The sequence below is a fragment of the Adelges cooleyi genome, unplaced genomic scaffold, assembly GCF_023614345.1.
Source record: "Adelges cooleyi isolate 19-005CV unplaced genomic scaffold, UGA_ACOO_1.1 ACOO_flye_CR_arks_rails_tigmint_CR_PRNA_376, whole genome shotgun sequence".
Taxonomy (NCBI): Eukaryota; Metazoa; Arthropoda; class Insecta; order Hemiptera; family Adelgidae; genus Adelges; species Adelges cooleyi.
The window spans coordinates 9,409,741-9,429,626 of NW_026096053.1; the positions used below are offsets into that span (position 1 = coordinate 9,409,741).

At 29.9% G+C, this 19,886-nt stretch overlaps 1 protein-coding gene across 1 annotated transcript; it reads right to left on the reverse strand.

Moving 5' to 3' along the window:
- Nucleotides 1–9,803: 9,803 nt before the first annotated feature.
- Nucleotides 9,804–14,980, reverse strand: LOC126841040 (uncharacterized). The gene is made up of 6 exons (XM_050577254.1): nt 14,761–14,980; nt 14,438–14,548; nt 13,224–13,401; nt 13,019–13,134; nt 11,422–11,511; nt 9,804–11,298 (listed from the first exon to the last, which is right to left on the reverse strand). The coding sequence occupies exons 2-6, from the start codon at nt 14,499–14,501 to the stop codon at nt 11,225–11,227; spliced, it is 522 nt and encodes a 173-aa protein (XP_050433211.1). The 5' UTR covers nt 14,502–14,548; nt 14,761–14,980; the 3' UTR covers nt 9,804–11,224.
- Nucleotides 14,981–19,886: the final 4,906 nt, after the last annotated feature.

Consider the following 19,886-nt stretch of genomic DNA (forward strand, 5'->3'; position numbering starts at 1 on the left):
CATGTACATTATATATTATAAGATGCATTACGTTTAGGTACTCGTTATGCAACAATCGCGTAGATCCCGATGAAACTAAAAACAAAATAGTTTTTACAATTAATAATTCCGTATTAATATTATAGAGGGCGATTTGTTATTGTGAGCCACTCAATATCTCATACAATTAATAAGTTATTCATTTTTTTTTTCATAGTGTTTTCTATCTGATATCATACACATTGATAGGTTTTTAACCCCCTCCAAACTTATTATTTTTATATCAACTTTTGAAACTTAAATGGTAACATATTTATTTTATTACCTTTTAAATTAAGAATATTTTACTAAAAGTTTTGACTGGTTAGGTTTTATTTATTACCAATCAAAATTGTTTGTACATTATTCTCAATTATAAAGGTTAATGAAATGTATATGTTACCAATTAGGTTTCAAAAGTTGGTATAAAAATAATTAATTTGGGAGGGAGTTAAAAACATAATAATGTGTAAAATAATGTTGAGATCACATAATATTTTAAACACTATGAAAAAAAAATGAATTATTAAATTGTATGATATTGTGGCTCACGATAAAAAAAAATCATCCAGCATCTATTTTAATTGTGTTTCATGTTACCTGATGCTATTAAGGATTGTATTTCGAGTGGACTGGCTGGTATGGAATCGAAGAAGGTTCCAAGTACACGAAATTAATTGGCGCTGGTGAAGCAATTACACCTGCAGTAATATGGTTTTTAAACACATTTATAATACATATAATTACATTAAATATTTGGATTGGTAAACTTTATACTAAATTTGAATAACTATTTAATTTTATTTAAGCGTATGGCATTTTTAACCGGGTGTAGGCCCAATTCGAGCCTAGTTAGGTCGCCAGATGGCGCTTAATATTTCTACCATACAGTCGGAGCGCCCGTGACCGAGTGTCGAACAAGCGACAGTGAGCATTAACACACTGCCTTCTCCTATTAACCGGTAGGTTAGGTTTTACAAGGGAAAAAAAATAATTGATAAGTTGAATGAATGCATTATTTACTTACTAGCAATCCTGGACATTTTTTGTTTAAAAAATAAATAACTAATAATTATTTAAAATTTTGTTTTGATTTAGCGTATCAAATCATTTTTTTTTTTATATATATATAAATATCTCATAAATTTGTAATTAAAAAACATTTGTATTTATTGTTTCAAATAATAGATTTTAATCAAAGTACATTTTTATTATTCATAATTTTTTTAATTTTTTTTTTTTAATAAATATTTTAATAATGCCCAGGTATGCTTACAAATATGTAAAATATTAGCACGAGTAAAATGGTTTTACTTACTACCTTGCCTACGTCCATTGGTGCAGCATGAACGACATAAACAACAAACACATTTGATCATTAAGATGAAAATCAAGAAAATGATTAAGAAAGGAAGAAGACACATAAACCTGAAATGCAATAAACATCATTATTGTAATAACTAGACTATAAAATTAATTAAATTATTATAGTTTTCTGTTCAAATAACACAGTATTGTATTTCTTACCAAAATACTAAAAATTCTTTTAGGTTACAACATGCAACCCCATCTTTATTATAACAACAGTATTCCCTGGTCTGATCGCCAACCAGGGGAGTAGGGCATCTGTTGAAAAAGGAGGATTCCATTGATCGGAAAAATGGATTTTTATCTACTAACCATGGAATTGTACAATCAGTGCTTCCTACATAAAATAATAATTTTAATCATTCAAATATACTTTTTTTTTATATAAATATTAATATTATTAATTATATACATGTACTTATTTTAAAGTGGTATTAATTTATTATTGCTGTAATAGTAACTTTATGGGATCAGACCTACACAAATTAGCAAATAGTAAAGGTTTGTTGAAACCAAAATAACATAAACTATTCATTGTTGTGTTGCAATTAAAAAATCAGCGGTCATTTAATCAAGATTATTTTCAAAAGTTAAAATAAATTTGTATACGATGATGCAACTAAAGTATTGTCAATTGTGGGAGTCAAGCGAAAACAACTTATCCAACAAATTATTCATAATTATATACATTTATTAGACTATATAAATCATATACCTCCATTAGCGAGATACAACTTTATTAATGTACACACAATAATTTTAATAGTAATAATTTATAACATAAAACTTATTTAAACCCAATATTTGACCTTTTAGGTTCAAGTGAGGTAATTGCAAACAAAATTTAAATGCAATTATTGTTTATTAAAAATAACCATTAGTATTTAATTTTCCTTAAACATTTTTAATCGTAAAATGCTAATTTCAAATACAGGTGTAATGCATTAAATAACAATAATGATAAAATACATTTATGTCTGCTTGTTTAAAATTTCTATAACTCCCAAACTGAGTTCGTCCGGCAAAAAATTCTTGCAGATTCTTAACTAGATTTATACCAAAATTTCCCCAGCCAATTGTATTGTGCAAACAACACCTAATCATACTTAACATGTTGTCGTCTGGATTAAATTCGGTTTAGTACACAAAAAATTAGCTAACACACCACCTTACATAATAATATGTAATGGTAATATTTTTAATTAATATTATATAATTAATTAATTAATATATATATATATATAAATAGACCGTGATAATATAAACCATATATACATACATGAGTAGTTTGCCCCCCATTGGACTTCAAATATAATTACGAAAATTTTAACTTTTGTTATTGTTCAAATAAAAATATGTTTATATTTAATAACGAACAAATATTACATTATAATTCTGACATATTTTGTAATTTACAAAGAATAAACTTTTTTTTTATGTAGGTACTTTTTGGTGTGTGATTTCATTATGCCCCTCCCTGATAAATGTCCTGTGTATATATATAAAATACTTTGTTTACACACACACAATATATTTAAATAATAGCACTCACCCATAACGGCGCCGTTGTAAAAAGCAAAAGTCACCAACAACAAAGTCAATCCTCTCATTGCCATTTTGAAGCTTTTCGCTGTGTCTGGTACGAGTCACAAGTCGGTTATGAGAGTAAAACTGAAAAAAAAACCAATAAAAACGTAACAAATCACATTATTACTATCATTACTAAATAATACTGTGGCACGATTTCCAGATTATGAACTTCTTCCATCTTTGCGCGCGTTTTTCCCCAGTCATGGAATATGTTATAATTTACATTTAACAATGAGAAATTAACACAATATGAACTTCTTTTTCCAAGTCCGGGGCTATTATGCCGCGCAGTATTATCCAGCAATCATGCATGTTAGTATTAAATATAAATGTGGGATTTATTAGTTACTTAATACTTACTATAACAGCTGAATTCGCCGGACGGACAGTGGCCAGTGGCCTTTTGATTGTCGCGAGCACTCCGGTAAAGTGCGCCGAAAATAGTTAATTGTTGTGGTCAACTGTGGCTGTAGCAAAGCGACGAGTGTATGTATCACTGACGTAAGACTGCAAGACTGACGGGCGACCGATTGCAGTTACACACAGACGAGCGCTCGACGACAAAGGAAGCCTTCATCACGTCATAATAATGACGTTTAATTATTAAATATTAATATTATACTAGTTCGAAACACGTTTATAAAGAACTTCTTTAATATAATCGTGGTTCGACAAAGTGGATCATATAAAAAAAAAAATATTAACTAGAAGAAAAGATATTTCTGTGTTGTATCTTTGTGAAACATCCTGTATACAGCGAGGAAGTGCTTTGCTGACAAATACATTTTTTTATATATTATTTATATACATATTTTTATTCGTTTTTTTTTTTTGTTTTGTTTGTAGTGCAGTCGACGCGAAACCAAAATGTTCCTTTTACTGCTAAATAGTAAATATAGGTACACAAAAAACGTCAATTTTTTTTATATGTGACCATTATAGATGCTATTATGATTTATGCCTATGGTGCAAGCGGTTATAAGCAAACGAATGTAGTAAAATATAATCTAAACCAGTGGCTCCTAAACTGTGCGCCGCGGAGCCGCCATGGAATATTATCTGGTCTAAAAATTAATATTTCCTTGTTTTTAATCATTATTTTTAACTGTTCCTTATTCATGTTTTGACTTTTGACTAAGGGAAGGGTGTCTCGAGAAGACTTGTTTAAAAACGCCACCGCGAGGTCAAAAAAGCTTAGGGACCACTAATCTAAAAGATAACGTATAATGGGCGTCACTCGTCAGTTGAAATGATGTTCTAGGAAAACCTGACGTCATCGAATCCAAAACACAACCGGTAATAATTATCCACCGTTTTATCAAAATTGTGGTTTTTTTTGTCGTTTTCTTCGAATTAAAAGCATAATACCACAGTCGAATCCCTGGAAGCTGGATGACACGCAATAACTAAACGAAAAATGTTATGATTTATGAACGACCCAAAAGGATCCATTAAATTTATTAGTTCTGTGGTGTTCGGGCAAAGGGGATAAGTGTAAAATCGCAACTTTTGGAATCACTGAAACCCAATCACTTCAGTTACATTTAATCCCATTTTTCACGTGTGAATACTAATATTAATGATTGAGTTTCAGTGATTCCAAAAGTTGCGATTTTACACTTAACCCCCTTTGCCCGAACACCACAGAGTGATTTTATTACTTTTTAGTTTTTACTATTGTTATGCACACAGCCTACGGGCTACGGATTTAGTGTTTTGATAAATAATTATACTAGTACATAAGGTACATGTTCTATAAATTAATTATTATTATTTATTATTCTATAAATTAACTATTAAATACATATTATGTATTGTTTAAATATATACGTTTGCGTTTAAAAAATATTAGTATACATTGCATAATAATATTTATTATAACATTAATAATTTCTCATATAGCGAAGGGGTACGTTATAAACAGAATTGGAACGGTCATTTTACTTTTTAATGTTTAAAATTCGAAATTGAAAAAATTAAAATGTTTCGAGTAACCTTTATGACAAATTCAAAAGGAGATCTCTGGTCACCCACTATTTTTTTATAAACTAATAATTGGTAAATTCGAAGAAAAAAAATATTAATCTTTAACATGATACTTAGCGATAACTGAATGTATCAAAGCTCGTTTTTTTTTAAGCCGGGAATTATATACAGCACTGATTTCGGGTTTTTTTTTATAAGTAAAATAAAAAATTATTTTACGAATTTCCAATAAACACGACGGAAACACGCGATGCCAAATAAATGTGTTTAGTTTCAATAAAAAACTGCCGAAAACGACATTTGTGTTGTTTTTAGACGCTTAATGGCTGAAACAACACAACTTGAGCAAAGCAGGTACCGTTATCGGCTGCAATATTATTAGTGATCGAGTGTGCTCAACCGTGAACATGTCGCACGTTCAACATAAGCCTTGGGTGGTGTTTGTGTTGATGGTTATGTTTCCATTCGAATCGCACAGCATTGACAAAAGAGTAGATTCGCTTTCGAGGCTGGACAAAGGGCCTTTTGCCAAATCGGTGCCAAGCCGGTACTTGAAAAAAGCTAGCGAGCAGCAGCTAATGGAATTGGCGATCACGGCCATCGCCGATTTGCAGTGCAGCTACGCGTACACCTCGTTGGTGCATTTGAAGCTGACCAAAGACATGGTGACGGACAAGCAGATGGTGGCCGAAGTCGCGTTCAGGACCGAAGCCCAAACGATGTTGGAGTCGACGCGACACACCGCCGAGTTGAGTCGCACGACAGACCTGATGTGGACGTTGGTCATGTACACGGAGCTGGTGCACAAGTTCGCGACAGTCGAGGTCGGCAACGACGGGCCAGAAGCCAAAAGGCTCAGGTCAGTGCACGATGCCGTCACTCAGGTGTTCGAAGAGTTCACGGATTCGTGTATAGTTTACGACCAGCATACCGGCCAGCCACGGCGGAACGTTAAATTCCTGGCGCATATCAACGAATCCGTGGACGCAGCACGCGATCGATACACCAAGCTCAGGTCGATCCGGGAAAACAAAGAAAGTTTCAAGAGACAGGCGGATAGAAACCGGACGATCGTCCCCATTCACTCAGGCAAATGCCTGGAGCAATTGCAAATGGTACGTTTGCGATTGAACGACGCGCACCTGAACCTCGACGACATGGCAATACTAGTGGAACAGTTGGGTACGTTCGACAGCCAGACTCCGTTCGTGAGCAAACTGAGTTTGCTGTCCCGGTTGGCCCTGAACACCAGTTTGCCGCTACACCAGCAGATGCACGCCCTGGTACTGTTCCAATACCATTTTGTTCAGATGCTGAAAGCTATCGCGTTGCGCATAGTGTTGCGCTTCATCAATACAATTCACAAATTCGGTCGGTCAAAGACTCGGTCGACGTGCATGCGAATCATGAGCCAAGTCGTCAGAGATTTTATGCATTATGTAAAATTAGTGGCCAGCGAAAAAGATCTCTTAATTCCCGTCATCCTGCAAATGTTCAAAAAACCGCAGGAATATATCAAGAACCGACAACAAGTAGATTACCTTTCGTCGAAAATTGTCGAATCGCTGCGGAACATCGAGGAGAACACGGATTTCGGAGTACCTTTATCGGATCTCGCTGACTTGATTAAAAGCTCTTCTCTGGAGGGTACGACGGTCGGCTGTTCACTTGTGAATATAGCTACCAATAAAGTAATAAAAACGTTTATTACCCGTCCGTCAAAACCGATAGAAGAAAATGTCATGAGAGCCGAACTGTTCATTAGTCTCGTGTACCGACTGTTCGAAGGCGTCGACTTCAACGTGATCTGGTTCTACGCCAACGCCAATCAATTAAAGTGGGTTAAACGTTTGAAAGAAATAGAAGAAATGTCCTCATAGTTTATTTATCTGTGCTGAATAAGTACCTTGCGCTACGTTAAAATTCGCTTTATTATATTCACCATAATGTCTTTTAATAATGCCTTTATTGTGTATGGTACAGTGGTACACACATTATAATGTGTCAAATTTCTTTTGTTTACCATACAAAAACGTTAAAATGTATTAAATCGAAAGTCATTATTAATTTAGGACTGTGTATTTAAACTGAATAAAGACAACGAAGTACGCACGGTATACTTATATTTATTTCATCAGCGCCTCAATCAACTTGTTTACTGTACGTCGGTGTACGTTGTTATAATACAAGTTTGGGAAAATATAGGTAGTAGTTGATAAAAACCAAACCGTTTGTAATAACCAATAGGTAAAAAACAATGGTAAACGATAAAATTAAAATTGACTTGCTAAAAAACACTTACCTTTAGGGTTATAACGCATAAAAGATGACAGCGACTGCTTATTGTTTTAACGAGATAAAGACAAATATCCATTATCCAGTACTCAGTATCAACTTGGCACTTAGAAGCTGTTTCATGACACAAAATTATTTAAAAAACATCATAGGCATAGTCAAGGTTATTATTTTATAATAATCATGTATATTTGCCGATACCTAATCATTGATAATTTATAATTTGGCGGTAAAATAGCAACCAATAAAATGAGGTGAACTATAGTGGGCGTGATGCGCTAACTACTCAAACACGTATGTTGTCATCATTATTTATTTTATCATGATCTGTAGAATGTTCTCTTAAATTTTCAAATTTAAATTTTAAGTCTTAATATAGAGTCAATTTCATGATGTAATTTATTTCATTTTAATAAATCTTACCATTTAAAAAAAAAAAAGCCTTTTTACACGACCCTCCCCCCCCCTCTTAAGGAGTTAGGTATAGGTAATTTTTTTACAAAATCTTAATTTAAAGCTTAAATAGTAATATGTGTAATAATTAAATTAGTAATAAGTATTCTTTTTAGGCAGTTAATTTATTTTGCGGACTATCACAGCATCTTTGTTAGCGATTTTAAATATTTTTTTCATTTAAACATAGTTTTCTAATTCCAAAAACACGACTTACAGTGTGGTTTTAGAGTAAAAAACCCTATAAAATAAATTGTAGATGAGAACTCTTTAGGTTTTGTTGGAAACCAATTTTCGATTGTTGGTTTGGAGATACAACCAACCTTATTTGAATTTCGTAAAATGTTTTTTTAAATAACCTATAAATCTTAACATTTATCGGCCTGGTGTATATATGTTGTTAAAAGTTAAATTAGATCAATGAGAGAAATAAAGAGAGAGTGAGGCGACATTTTGGGAACTCTGTATGTAAATAAGCCGGTACATATAATTAAATACACAAAATTCTAACTTAAACATGTTTAGATTCTATTTTATGGCACTTAAATTATTGCGTTATGTTTTGTGATTCTATTGTAAATGTAAATGAGTAGAACCCGATTGCGTATGATATAACTTTTTGGGAACACGATTAGGTACCCACGAAAAGTTGCCAAATTTCAAATTATACAATTTCAAAAAAAAAAAAACCATTTTAAACTTAAAAATTACCATAATTTTTAAATATTGCTTAATAAATATAATTTAAATAATGAATTTAAAATACATTTAGGTATACATAAAATCATAGGTAATTATAAAAATTAGTACATCAAAATTTTAAAATTTAGTTTAAAAATTAATAAACTAAAAATCACAATTAAAATAATTTAGTATGACTCGTCATAAAAAAATCACAAAAAAATTAAAATAAATGTTTACCTTGGTATACATAGACCAAATTTTAGATAAATACAACATAATATTTTAGTCAATTATATACTGATCATATATCTTGCTAGTACTTTTGAACGGCAACTGTCTGTTTATACACTCGCTTAACGTGTTTTGTAAGTGCATAGCCTTTAAATTGCCCGTCTTTTCGCTGGCGAATAAAAAGATATTTGTTTGTATCAGTTAATGGCCAAGTTATTTCTGCGTTCTGACGCAATTATTTTGATTGCAATATCCATATTAAAAGTCATTTTATATTTTACACACACCGAAAACACTACTTACAACTACCTACCTACAGCGCTGAACTTTTATTACATATAATCATTTTTATCGTTTCCAATTCCGCCTATGTGTAGTAGATTATGTGATTTAACAGGTAAGCTAATAAGTTTATTGCCGATGAGCAGCGTACGCAATCGTATTTCACCCATATAAATAATGTAATTTTGTTATATTGTGATTTGTTATGTTAAAAGATCCGTCGCTATTTTCATACTTAAAAGTCAAAACACTCCCAGGACCTCTAAGTTCTACAATTTAGCAGGAATTTTTTTTATGCTACTGTTCACCCCACATTTGATCCCCCTAACCGACTCATTATTCGAGTAGTACATCAGTCATTGCATTCAGAAGGTGGCACGAGGATTATTTTAAAGTTCATGAAATTAGTCCCTGATAATCGGAAAAAATAATTGCAAAACTAGCACAATATTATTCAAAGTTGATTTGCTAATAATTTTTTTTGAAAAAACAATCAAATGTTCTCGCATTGTATCGAATGTTCCCACAATAAGAAATAAAAATAGTTTTTTAGACCAAAAAGATAGGCCTAATTTGTGTCTAACATATAATTAGTTAAACATCATTACGATCGTCAATTTTGCTTTTATTAGAATTTAGATTACATTTTTGCTTGTTGTCACTGATAATAATAAACATCACTATTGTAATATGAACACTAGCCCGTTTACAATAACAACCCAAAATAATAATTTCACTCTACGTCGTTAGAAACAATTCATGTTGAGATTGGGCATTGTAAAAACGAATTACCGTAATTAGCAATTACTCGAGTCTTTTTCTCCCAACTTTTATTATATGAATTTTAATGATAACCTCCAAAGTCAAAACAGCACAGCTGTTGCGTTTATAGTCGATTACTTATATATTTTTTACTATAACTTATTGATAGGTATACACTGTTAATACCTACAGATATATTTATACATCACATGCGCTTGGCCATTGGGTTTTCTTTTTGCATGTAAAAAATATAATAACAGATTAAGTTAGTCCAAACATGTGACAACCTTGTTTTTCATTACGAGTATTCCATTAAGAGTGAATTTTAAATATGTACCCAAAAAATAATGACTATTTTATACTATTTATTTAAAAAGTTATTATAAAATGCATATTGCGGCTTCAATCAATGTTAATAATACAAACTAAACAAAAATTACAACTATTAAGTTTAACTTTTAATGTTTTTATTCGGAACTAAGTTAAGTTAGTTAAGCTTAACAAAATATTAACACAATCTTTTTAAATAAATATCTTTAACACAACAAAATAATGATTGTGTTTACATGTAACTTCCTTAACACATCATATCAAAATAAGTAAAAAACAAAAGATAAAAAAACAAAATTATAAGTAAAAAAGATGAATGCTTTTTTATATAGCATGGCCGAAGCATATAAATAAATAGTATTTATGTATATTAAAAGATAATTTAATAACTTCTCTTAGTTACTCAATAGAATACTTTTATACTAAAATAATATAGTATTACACTTAAATAATTTAATTGAATAATAATATAAATTAAAAAATGATTGAACCTTTTAACCAAGTATCGGTGAACATGCAATGCCATATCATATATTCCATGGAATATTATAAGTACGCAACGTTCAATGACACTCAGCGAAAAGGGCCAGATATAATTTAAAATGCAAATTAATTTATGTAATTGACACTCGTCTAGACTATTGTTTGAATGTATTTGGCACAAAATGTAGTTTGCGCAACGTTAGAAGAAAAATATATAACATAAAATACACTTTTATCTTTGATTAGGAAACATTTTTTTTTGATTTTCGGTTTTTAAAACAAATTTGAAATGGACAGATTTTAAAGAAATAAAAATAATAATTTATCTCGTGAACTTAAGTTATACTGTAATAGTATGAAACGAAATATTATTAACTAATTAATATTTGTAAAATTTAGTACACTAATTGTACATACTTTTTTCTTACGCGTTATTTCAAAATATAAATCTTTAATATTTATACATAAATATATTTTTCTATAATTAAAACTTTTATAATACTACTTTAATTTTTATTTATGAGGAGGCGTTAATGAAATTTTTGTTGTTTTTACAGTAGGACTTATTTTTTTCCTTTAGTCAATGACATTTTATAAATACTGTCATTGATATAAGATATACATTATATTTTATACACATATAGTTTTTTTTTAATGAAAATGACGTAATATATACTAAGTATAAATGTGATGTCTTATAAGCTAATGTTATTTGTAATTTTTTTATAGCACATAGTGCGTTTTACATGTACATATTATAAGATGCATTGCGTTTAGGGTACTCGTTATGCAGTAATGGCGCAGATTCGGCTGAAGCTAAAAACAAAACAAATTTTTCCAATTAATTTTTTGTTAATATTGTTATACATCTATTTTAAAACATACTGTTATATTTTCTAGATCGACTAATAAAAGTAATATAAACAAATTTCGTGTTACCTGAAGCTATAAAGGATTGATTATCGAATGGACCGGCTGGAATGGTTTCTACGTACACGTAATTAATTGTCGCTGGTGAAACAAGTACCCCTGCAGTAATATGGTTTTTAGACGCAGCCTGCGAAAATGCATTAAATTGTGGTCTCATTTTTGTTTTCAAATTTCTAAATTAACCACAACCACATGCTTTTTCAAGACACTATATACCAAATATATATGATACAACAATAAAATAATTTCATAAAAAAATTAGGAAAATATAAAACTCTCTACTTGTTAATCATACTGTTTATAATATTAATTCAACGCTGTTATTAATCATGCGGCGTTTACTAAATTCAATTTGAAATTTAACGTGTAAAAAACAAAAAAAATTAATCCATGAATTAAAAACACGTTATAAATAAAATTTCAATAAAATAAAACTTAAAAAAAAAAAAATACTTTGCTAAATGCTTGCTAAACATGCAAATTTCAAATTTTAAAATGTCACAAAAAGTAATTTGAAATAAGTTTTAAAAAAAAATGTTTGTACAATGTCTATTAAATAACTAATCAATATTAAATATGAGATGTTACATTTTACGAGTGGAATTTAACTGTATATAGATTAAGTTTAAAAATTTAATTGTGTCGCTACAATAAAATCAATTAGGGTAACAAAGTGCAATGTTAAATTTATATTATTTTCATCATCATGTCAATAAATACAAAAACAAGTAGCGCTACAATGCTAATAATTTAAAAAGAAATACTTAATAAAGAATTCTACGTAAAACGTACAATTTTGTTAATAATGTGTTTTAAATATTCAAATCGATAACCGAATTACTTAAAAGAATACCATAAAATTTAGTACATGAGTACATTTAGACATAATTAATATTTTTTCATTTTAATATGGTACTTGCAGTATTTAACAGACACTATTATCATTTTGATTATTTCAATAGGTCATTACAATCTATACTTCACACACTTTTTCAAGTGTGTACAACTATTTTTGTAAATGACACATGCGACAAAGACAAAAATAATATATTACGACATTCTTTTTTTTTTTTTTTTATTAAGAAATACTTATTATATAAAGTAAAATATGACGTGCAACGAAGATTATCATGTATTTTTTATTAATTTTAAATTATGAACATTATAATAATCATAATGTGTACAAAACAGATGTAGTTCAACAAACCATGAAGTTAAACATTTTTTTTTTTTATTAGTGATGATAATTAATGGATTTAAAAGAAATTAAATATGATTGACAGATCACACATTTGTTTTGTATAGAGAATAAAAAAGATTAAATTTAATATATGGATTGGTAAACTTCATCATGAATTGATAAGTTAAATGAATTGATTTACTTACTTATTAGCAAACCTGGACATATTTTTTTATTTAAAAAATAAATACTAATAATTATTTAAAATGTTATTTTAATATTTAGCGCATTAAATCATTTTTTATTTACTATATTTAATAAATATATGGTTTTTTAATAAAAATAAATTTTTAAATATGACCCAGGTCTGCTTACTGGTATATTAATGGTTAGCATTAGTTTACAAAAGAAAGTGGTTGTACTTACTACCACCTTGCCTACGTTTGTAGATGGTGCAGCATGGACAACATAAACAACAAACGCAGCTGATGATCGAGGAGAGAATCAACAAAATGATTAAGATAGGAAGAAGGCAAATCAACCTGTAATGCAATAAATATTGTTATTAATACTTGTATTAATGAAATTATCATAGTTTTCTGTTCAAATAGTATAATGTATCATTTCTTACCCAAAGACTAAAAATTCTTGTAGGTTACAACATTCAACCTTTCCTTCAGTATTGTAACAACAGTATTCCTTGCTCTGATCGCCAATCAGGGGAGGGCATCTGTTCATGATCGAGGATTCAACCGTTGCAATAAACGGATTGTTCTTGGCTAACCACGGAAGCGTACAATCATTGGCTCCTACAAAGAGTAAACATTTTAATCATTCGAGTACATAATTTTTTTTATATAATTTAATATTTTTTGCTTGTATGAACCAAATTAACTTAAACCAAATAATGTTGTGTTGCGATTTAAATCTTCAAATGTTATCTTAGTTGGATTAGGTATGTTCGAAAGTCAAAATCAAATGATGCAGTTAAGGTATTGTGCGCGTCCGGTGTTAAAAACTTATTTGATAAAAACTGACAAATTATTCTGAGTCCATACAGAGCTTACTTACGAGTTGCATATATTATAAAATATATATATATATAAAAAATAAACCGACAAATTATTCACACATATACACAATTATAACATTTAGATAAAAAAAATATCATCATACAATTTATAATAAAACTACATAATATAATAAAAACGTATTTTATTATTATGTGCAGTCCAAAGTAAACTAATACATATATATATCAATAAAAATCATCTAATCCTTGAACGCAATTTTCACAGTATGAAGGTTGAGATAAATATATACGACAAATGCGTATGAGTCATACAATTGATTTAGGGTACTTAACTCGATTATTGTTGCATAAAAATACACGCGACATTTGTACAATATTAAATTACATGCTTAAGGCCTATAGTCTGTAGCTTGTAATCGAATAAAAGATACAATAACTGAAGGCGTGACGGTGATGTGTATACATTTTTTATTCAATCACAAACACAGACAACAAAAGCTTATCCATTTAAGGGATACAAAGCGTGTTGCCTTCTTCAAAGGTAGCGACAAGACGCAGCTTACTTTTGTTTAGTACTATTTAGGGCGTGTAATATGAAAGTCGGTTTAGTTCATAAATATTAGCTAGCACACCGCCTATGATTATATATAATAACAATATTTTTTAAATTCATACAGACCATGATTATATAAAAAACCATAAATGAGTAGCTAGTTACTCTAAATCACTACGGTCTATACATAATAGTTATAAAATGCCTGTGAGGCGCGTCCATTCACCCACACACAATATATTTAAAAAATAGCACTCACCCATAACGGCGCCGTTGTAAAAAGCAAAAGTCACCAACAACAAAGTCAATCCTCTCATTGCCATTTTGAAGCTTTTCGCTGTGTCTGTAACACGATTAGAACTGAAAAAGACTGAATAAAACCGTGTTGTTACAAAGCTTAATATTATTAATACCTAAATTATATTTCTATTATTTTTTTATCATATAATAATTGGGTATTAATTAGTCTGTCCAAAACGACAATGTGTTGACATTTATTTGACGCGTAGTAACAATAAAACAAGCAACGCGGCCCTATTGCTTATCAATAATAATAATAATATGACGGGCGGCAACGCTTACCTGTTGTTCGTCGCGAGCGGGCGGCGGCGGCGGTAAAGTGCGTTGAAAATGGAAAGTTGTTGTTATTGTTGTTGTCGTTGTAGCAAAGCGACGAGAAACGGGCGACCAACAATTGCGAATACACAGTACACACTGATGAGCGCTCGACGTCGAGGACGAATTCACGTTTCACGGATAGACTGTGGAGTGGATTATCATGGCAGACTACTACACTAGTGCCGCGGCGGTAAACGCAACGACTTGCGGCGCCTCCGTTGGCCTCTTCCGCCCGACCATATATTATTATAATACTCGTATACACTGTACAGTACGACCAGCACGAAAAATCATATTCGCCTGTTCAAGGACTTTAGTAGTTTTGGACGGTCGACTACAAATTACAATATTGTTATGATGAAAATTGTAATGCACTATGAGGCGCGCAAAGTGTGTGTGTGTGTATGAAGTCACCGGCGCAGCAGAACAAAGCGCAAGTCGGCGTGCCTAATTATATTATTTTATCATCATAACACCTCACACGCCATTGTGTCGCTATTGTTACCGTACGTTGTCTGACGGTGATATGATAGAAAAGAAAAAAAAACCTTGCCCCGAAAATTATTACTTCTTTTTTACCGTCGTCGGCGGATTGTTAAAATGATAATTATTAATTGTTTTTTTACACAGAAACGTTGTACGGATCGCGTTTAAGTAGATTCGAGGAACCCTAAACGATTTAATTTATCGCTACAATTATAAAAACCTAAACGCGAAGGTAAAAAAATTACCAATATTATAATTATAGTAATAATTGTTTACAGTATTCGTTAGTGCCAGACGTATGAGAGCGAGGTGAAATATATTAAATTATAAATACTCGGCAATATAATTATAATCGTATTATCATATTATTATAGTTGATGAGTACTCAATGCAAAAGGTCGTGTGAAAAAAAACGCCGTTCACCGATTGGACGGTTTTGGCAGTGAAAAAAACAGCACCGCTCGCTATTAAGTATTCATAAAAAAATAATATATTATTATGTACTACCTAAAAAGGATCTCGTGCATAATATCGCAACACGGTTAAATTTAACGTTTACGGGTACTTGTTATTTTGATTTATGTGATCTTAATATAATAACGACGACGACGATATAATTTTTGCTTTTTTCAATTTACATAATATTTTATTTTAATCTAATTAGGTAACGAATTTCACAAGCGCCATACAAATAATTCGATGTGGGTTGTACTTGTCCGACATTTGGTTCAATAGTCCGTACGAGTTAACAAATAACATTACCATACTTTCTTGTTATGGCATTGAAAACGTTTTTTTGGTTAATGGTTACCTATTGTTACCTATGTGCCTGTATTATTTGTAAACAATTTTAGAGGGGTCAATCCCACGCTATTCCACAAAAAACTGTCCAGCTATGTAATTTGAATAAATCATTATAGTATGTTTGAATTATACACCATAGCTCCCCGTAAAACACGTCTATACTGTAACGTACATACTTATGTATATATATATTATCGAACATGTCAATAAGTCAATAATTGTCATTACCCTCGTGTAAAACACCAACCTACCAATAAAAAAGAAAATACAAAAATAGACAACAGTGCCAATAGAATTATGTAAGCATTAATCCAAAATCAGTTTTTTTTTTTTTTCATAGCCTTTATTAATCAAATAGTTATTACAACAACATCACATTGTCTAAAATATGTTATGGTAAATAATATTTTGTGTATAAAAACATTGAAAATAAATAATAATGTGGACAAACTATATTGGTCATATATAAATTAAAAGAAAAATTGATACTCTTTTTGAAAGAGATAGTGTCATTAAATAGTTGAACTATAATTTATTATTATAGTCAGGAAATGCACTTGGTGACTGAAGGATATAAATATTAGTCATACGCAGAAAATATAATTAGAATATAATAAAATGAGTTTTCGTCGGTTTAACTAAGTCGGATGAAACAATAAACCCAAATTTTCGCACACCATTAACAACCACACGGACATTCATAATGTGTAACTAATATTAATAATTGTATAAAGCGATAATGACAATAATAATAAGAAAAAACATTACCGAGAAGTATACTCCCAAGTGTATTATAATTTATACAGTATGCTCGAGAGAAAAATTATTAAGTTGTACATGACATCATCACGCTGATCCATCGTTCACATACAGAACTATTTATAAGTGGATCACATCCATATGATTCATATAGGTAGCGATTTGTAAGCATCACGCTGACACATTATGTGTGCGAGTACTACAAAAAACGAATCCATTCGTGCACTACGAATTCAACACATCTGTCGACAAATTAAATTGCATACATTTGTTTCGTTTACCTAAACTTCATAAAAAATATATGTAAAACAAACGAGAAAACTCAAATGGCAGCCTTCAAATTATAGCGTTATACTGTAAATGGTGTATGTACATTATTACCATATATTATATGATATCAGTTCGATATTGTGAATATTTTTTTACTACACGGTTTTACCAAGACTGTGGATACGGTGACAAATAAATGTTTTTTTTTTTCAATTTTTTTATCACTATTTTACGATTAGGGCAGTCGATGCGATACTGAAGTAATTTTCCTTATAAAACAATATAATATAGAATACAAATTGCTAAAAACGTATTTTTTTTTATGTCTGCTCGCGTTGTATTTATGCGAATTTATAACGCATAACAGACATGACGGTTAAAATTAAGTTCTAGAAAAAAGTAATGACCCGATGTCTACGAATCCATATTCCATAACGACAACTATAAAGCATAGGCCACTAGGTTTTTTATTAAAATTGTTGTTTTTGTTTTGAACGTTTTTCTTCGTATAGATATTATATTAAAAGTATAATACAACAGTTGTTTACGCCCAGAATAAAACTAAAAACCCAATTAAATTAACCTGGTTTCAACGTTTCAACTTTGACACGCAATAATAACAAAAATGTTATGACCGACCCAAAGGTTCTTAAAAACGTATTATTTTTATTTTGTATACACGGCCTACGGTTTTTAGAGTTGTGATAAATTACATTACCAACGTCCAACATGTTTATGCATTTTATTGTTTTACAATACACGTTTACGTAAAAAACCGAAGAGTATGTATTGAATATTACAATAGTATTAATAATTTCTCATAATATATGTAGTAGCAAAGGGGAACAGAACTGGAATGAAAAAAAAGGTGCATTAAAAGATCTCAAAAGAAATTAAATTTAGTAACTAGATCCAAAATGATGGTTTACAAGTGATTGTTTTTCAAAAACAATAATTTTTCTCAATGATACCTTTTTCTTCCTGTGAGTACTACATTTTCTTCAAATATCGAAGAAGATTGAAAAAAACTAACAAATACGATCTTTGATTACACATTAAAATTACCATTTGAATTTTGCCCTCCATTAAATTTTTATACAAATTTATTGCTGAAAAAAGTGTTAGGATAATATAAATTAACAGTGTCCAATTATAACATAATTATTTTGTTATTCAAGAATAATGGCTTTTGTACCGATGCCTATTTCGAAATTTATAATTAAAATGTAAATAATAAATAAGAATATAGGTAAGCTGTACAATTTTGAAAACATAAAGTCGGCTTCTTTTTAAATACCACACATGGTGACCATAATAATAACTGTTGAAAGGAAAATGATTAGTCAACTGCATAGATGCAATTATGTAAATTCATGGGAATTAAGTATTTATACGTAATAGCTGTTAACACATAAAACGCTTATGAATACATTGATGTTAGGTGCAAATATAAATCCCCAATTTGAAACATGTTGAAATTATTGCCAAATACTCGCTTTAAAGTGGAAACTTAAAAATATTAATAGCTTATAACCAACTAGAAAGTAGAACGTGGAAATGGTATACAATATCTATTACAATTAGATGATTGATTATCAATATTTTTTAATGTATTAACCAAAACACGAACAAAGTTCCAGTGTTCACGCCCTACTGTACATATTGACTGCGTTGAAAGGTTAATGGAAACAGGTGATTTTTAGGTTTGGACATATTTTTCAATGTAACACACGCGTACAAGAAAACAATTTTGCATAATATATTATTCAAATCGTTCAAAAATTCATATTTTTTTTATGTATACAAATAGCCCTACATTTTTTAACGCACATGTAGAATTTATTTTACAATACAGTATTAACATAATATTACATCGTTGATGCATTATAATGAACATTAGATAGTAACGCAATAATCAGTATGTAGAAGCATTGATTTTAAACAGATTTAACAAATGTAAAAAACACATTATTAATATAAAAATATGCCTAAATAAAAACATTACACGGAAAAAAATGGTTGTATACCACACTGAAAAGAAAAAAATCAATGATACTCGAAAATTAAAATTATTTCAAGTTTTTTAATATTTTATCAATTTTATCATTTGAGTTTTGGCTTTATATTAAATTTTTTTTTGCGAATATTTTTTATTTTAAGACCTACAAATTGAGTTTTAATTATACTTTTATAAGACTTGATTTAAGGGTTGGTTTTTGTTGTAAAAATTCGAAGTTATGCAATCTTACTTCTAATAGCTATATCTTTAATTGAACCGTTGAAAGTTAAAAGAAAAACGTAAAAATGGTTTCAAAATATTTATTGCCCATACTGTTAAAATCATTTTTACTATATTTAAAAAAATAAAAATAGTTTTTGTGTTATATGTGTGCGATACAGATGTTTTGTTAATGATGATCTATCATTTTGGACAGGTCACAGGTGTGGTTATTGTAAGCAAATCGTTTAAGAGGGTGCCCACAATATATTTTTATTTGCTTGTAAAACAGAGCCGTTTGAACTTAAAAGTACGTTTCGATTTTTAATTTTGTGTAGAAGTATTTTTCAAACTGCTCATCAGATAAAATATTTATCACCCGAGACATGTTATAATTGTACAATAATTATACGTTGTAAGATTAGTAAACAAATATTAAATGTCAACGTGGATGTGAACATTGCAAACTATAGGTACATAATACTTTATGTTATTGTTTGACTTTGAAAACGTTAGTTGAAATCAAGTTTTATCAAAACAATCGCCTATACTT

Excerpts from the sequence above, each read along its gene's own strand:
- LOC126841040 (XM_050577254.1), bottom strand. The coding sequence starts at position 14,501 with ATGGCAATGAGAGGATTGACTTTGTTGTTGGTGACTTTTGCTTTTTAC. Across the intron at positions 11,512-13,018 it reads CAAACGTAGGCAAGGTGGTA|GGGTACTTGTTTCACCAGCG; the intron begins GTAAGTACAACC and ends ATATTACTGCAG. Across the intron at positions 11,299-11,421 it reads TCAATCCTTTATAGCTTCAG|CTTCAGCCGAATCTGCGCCA; the intron begins GTAACACGAAAT and ends TTTTGTTTTTAG.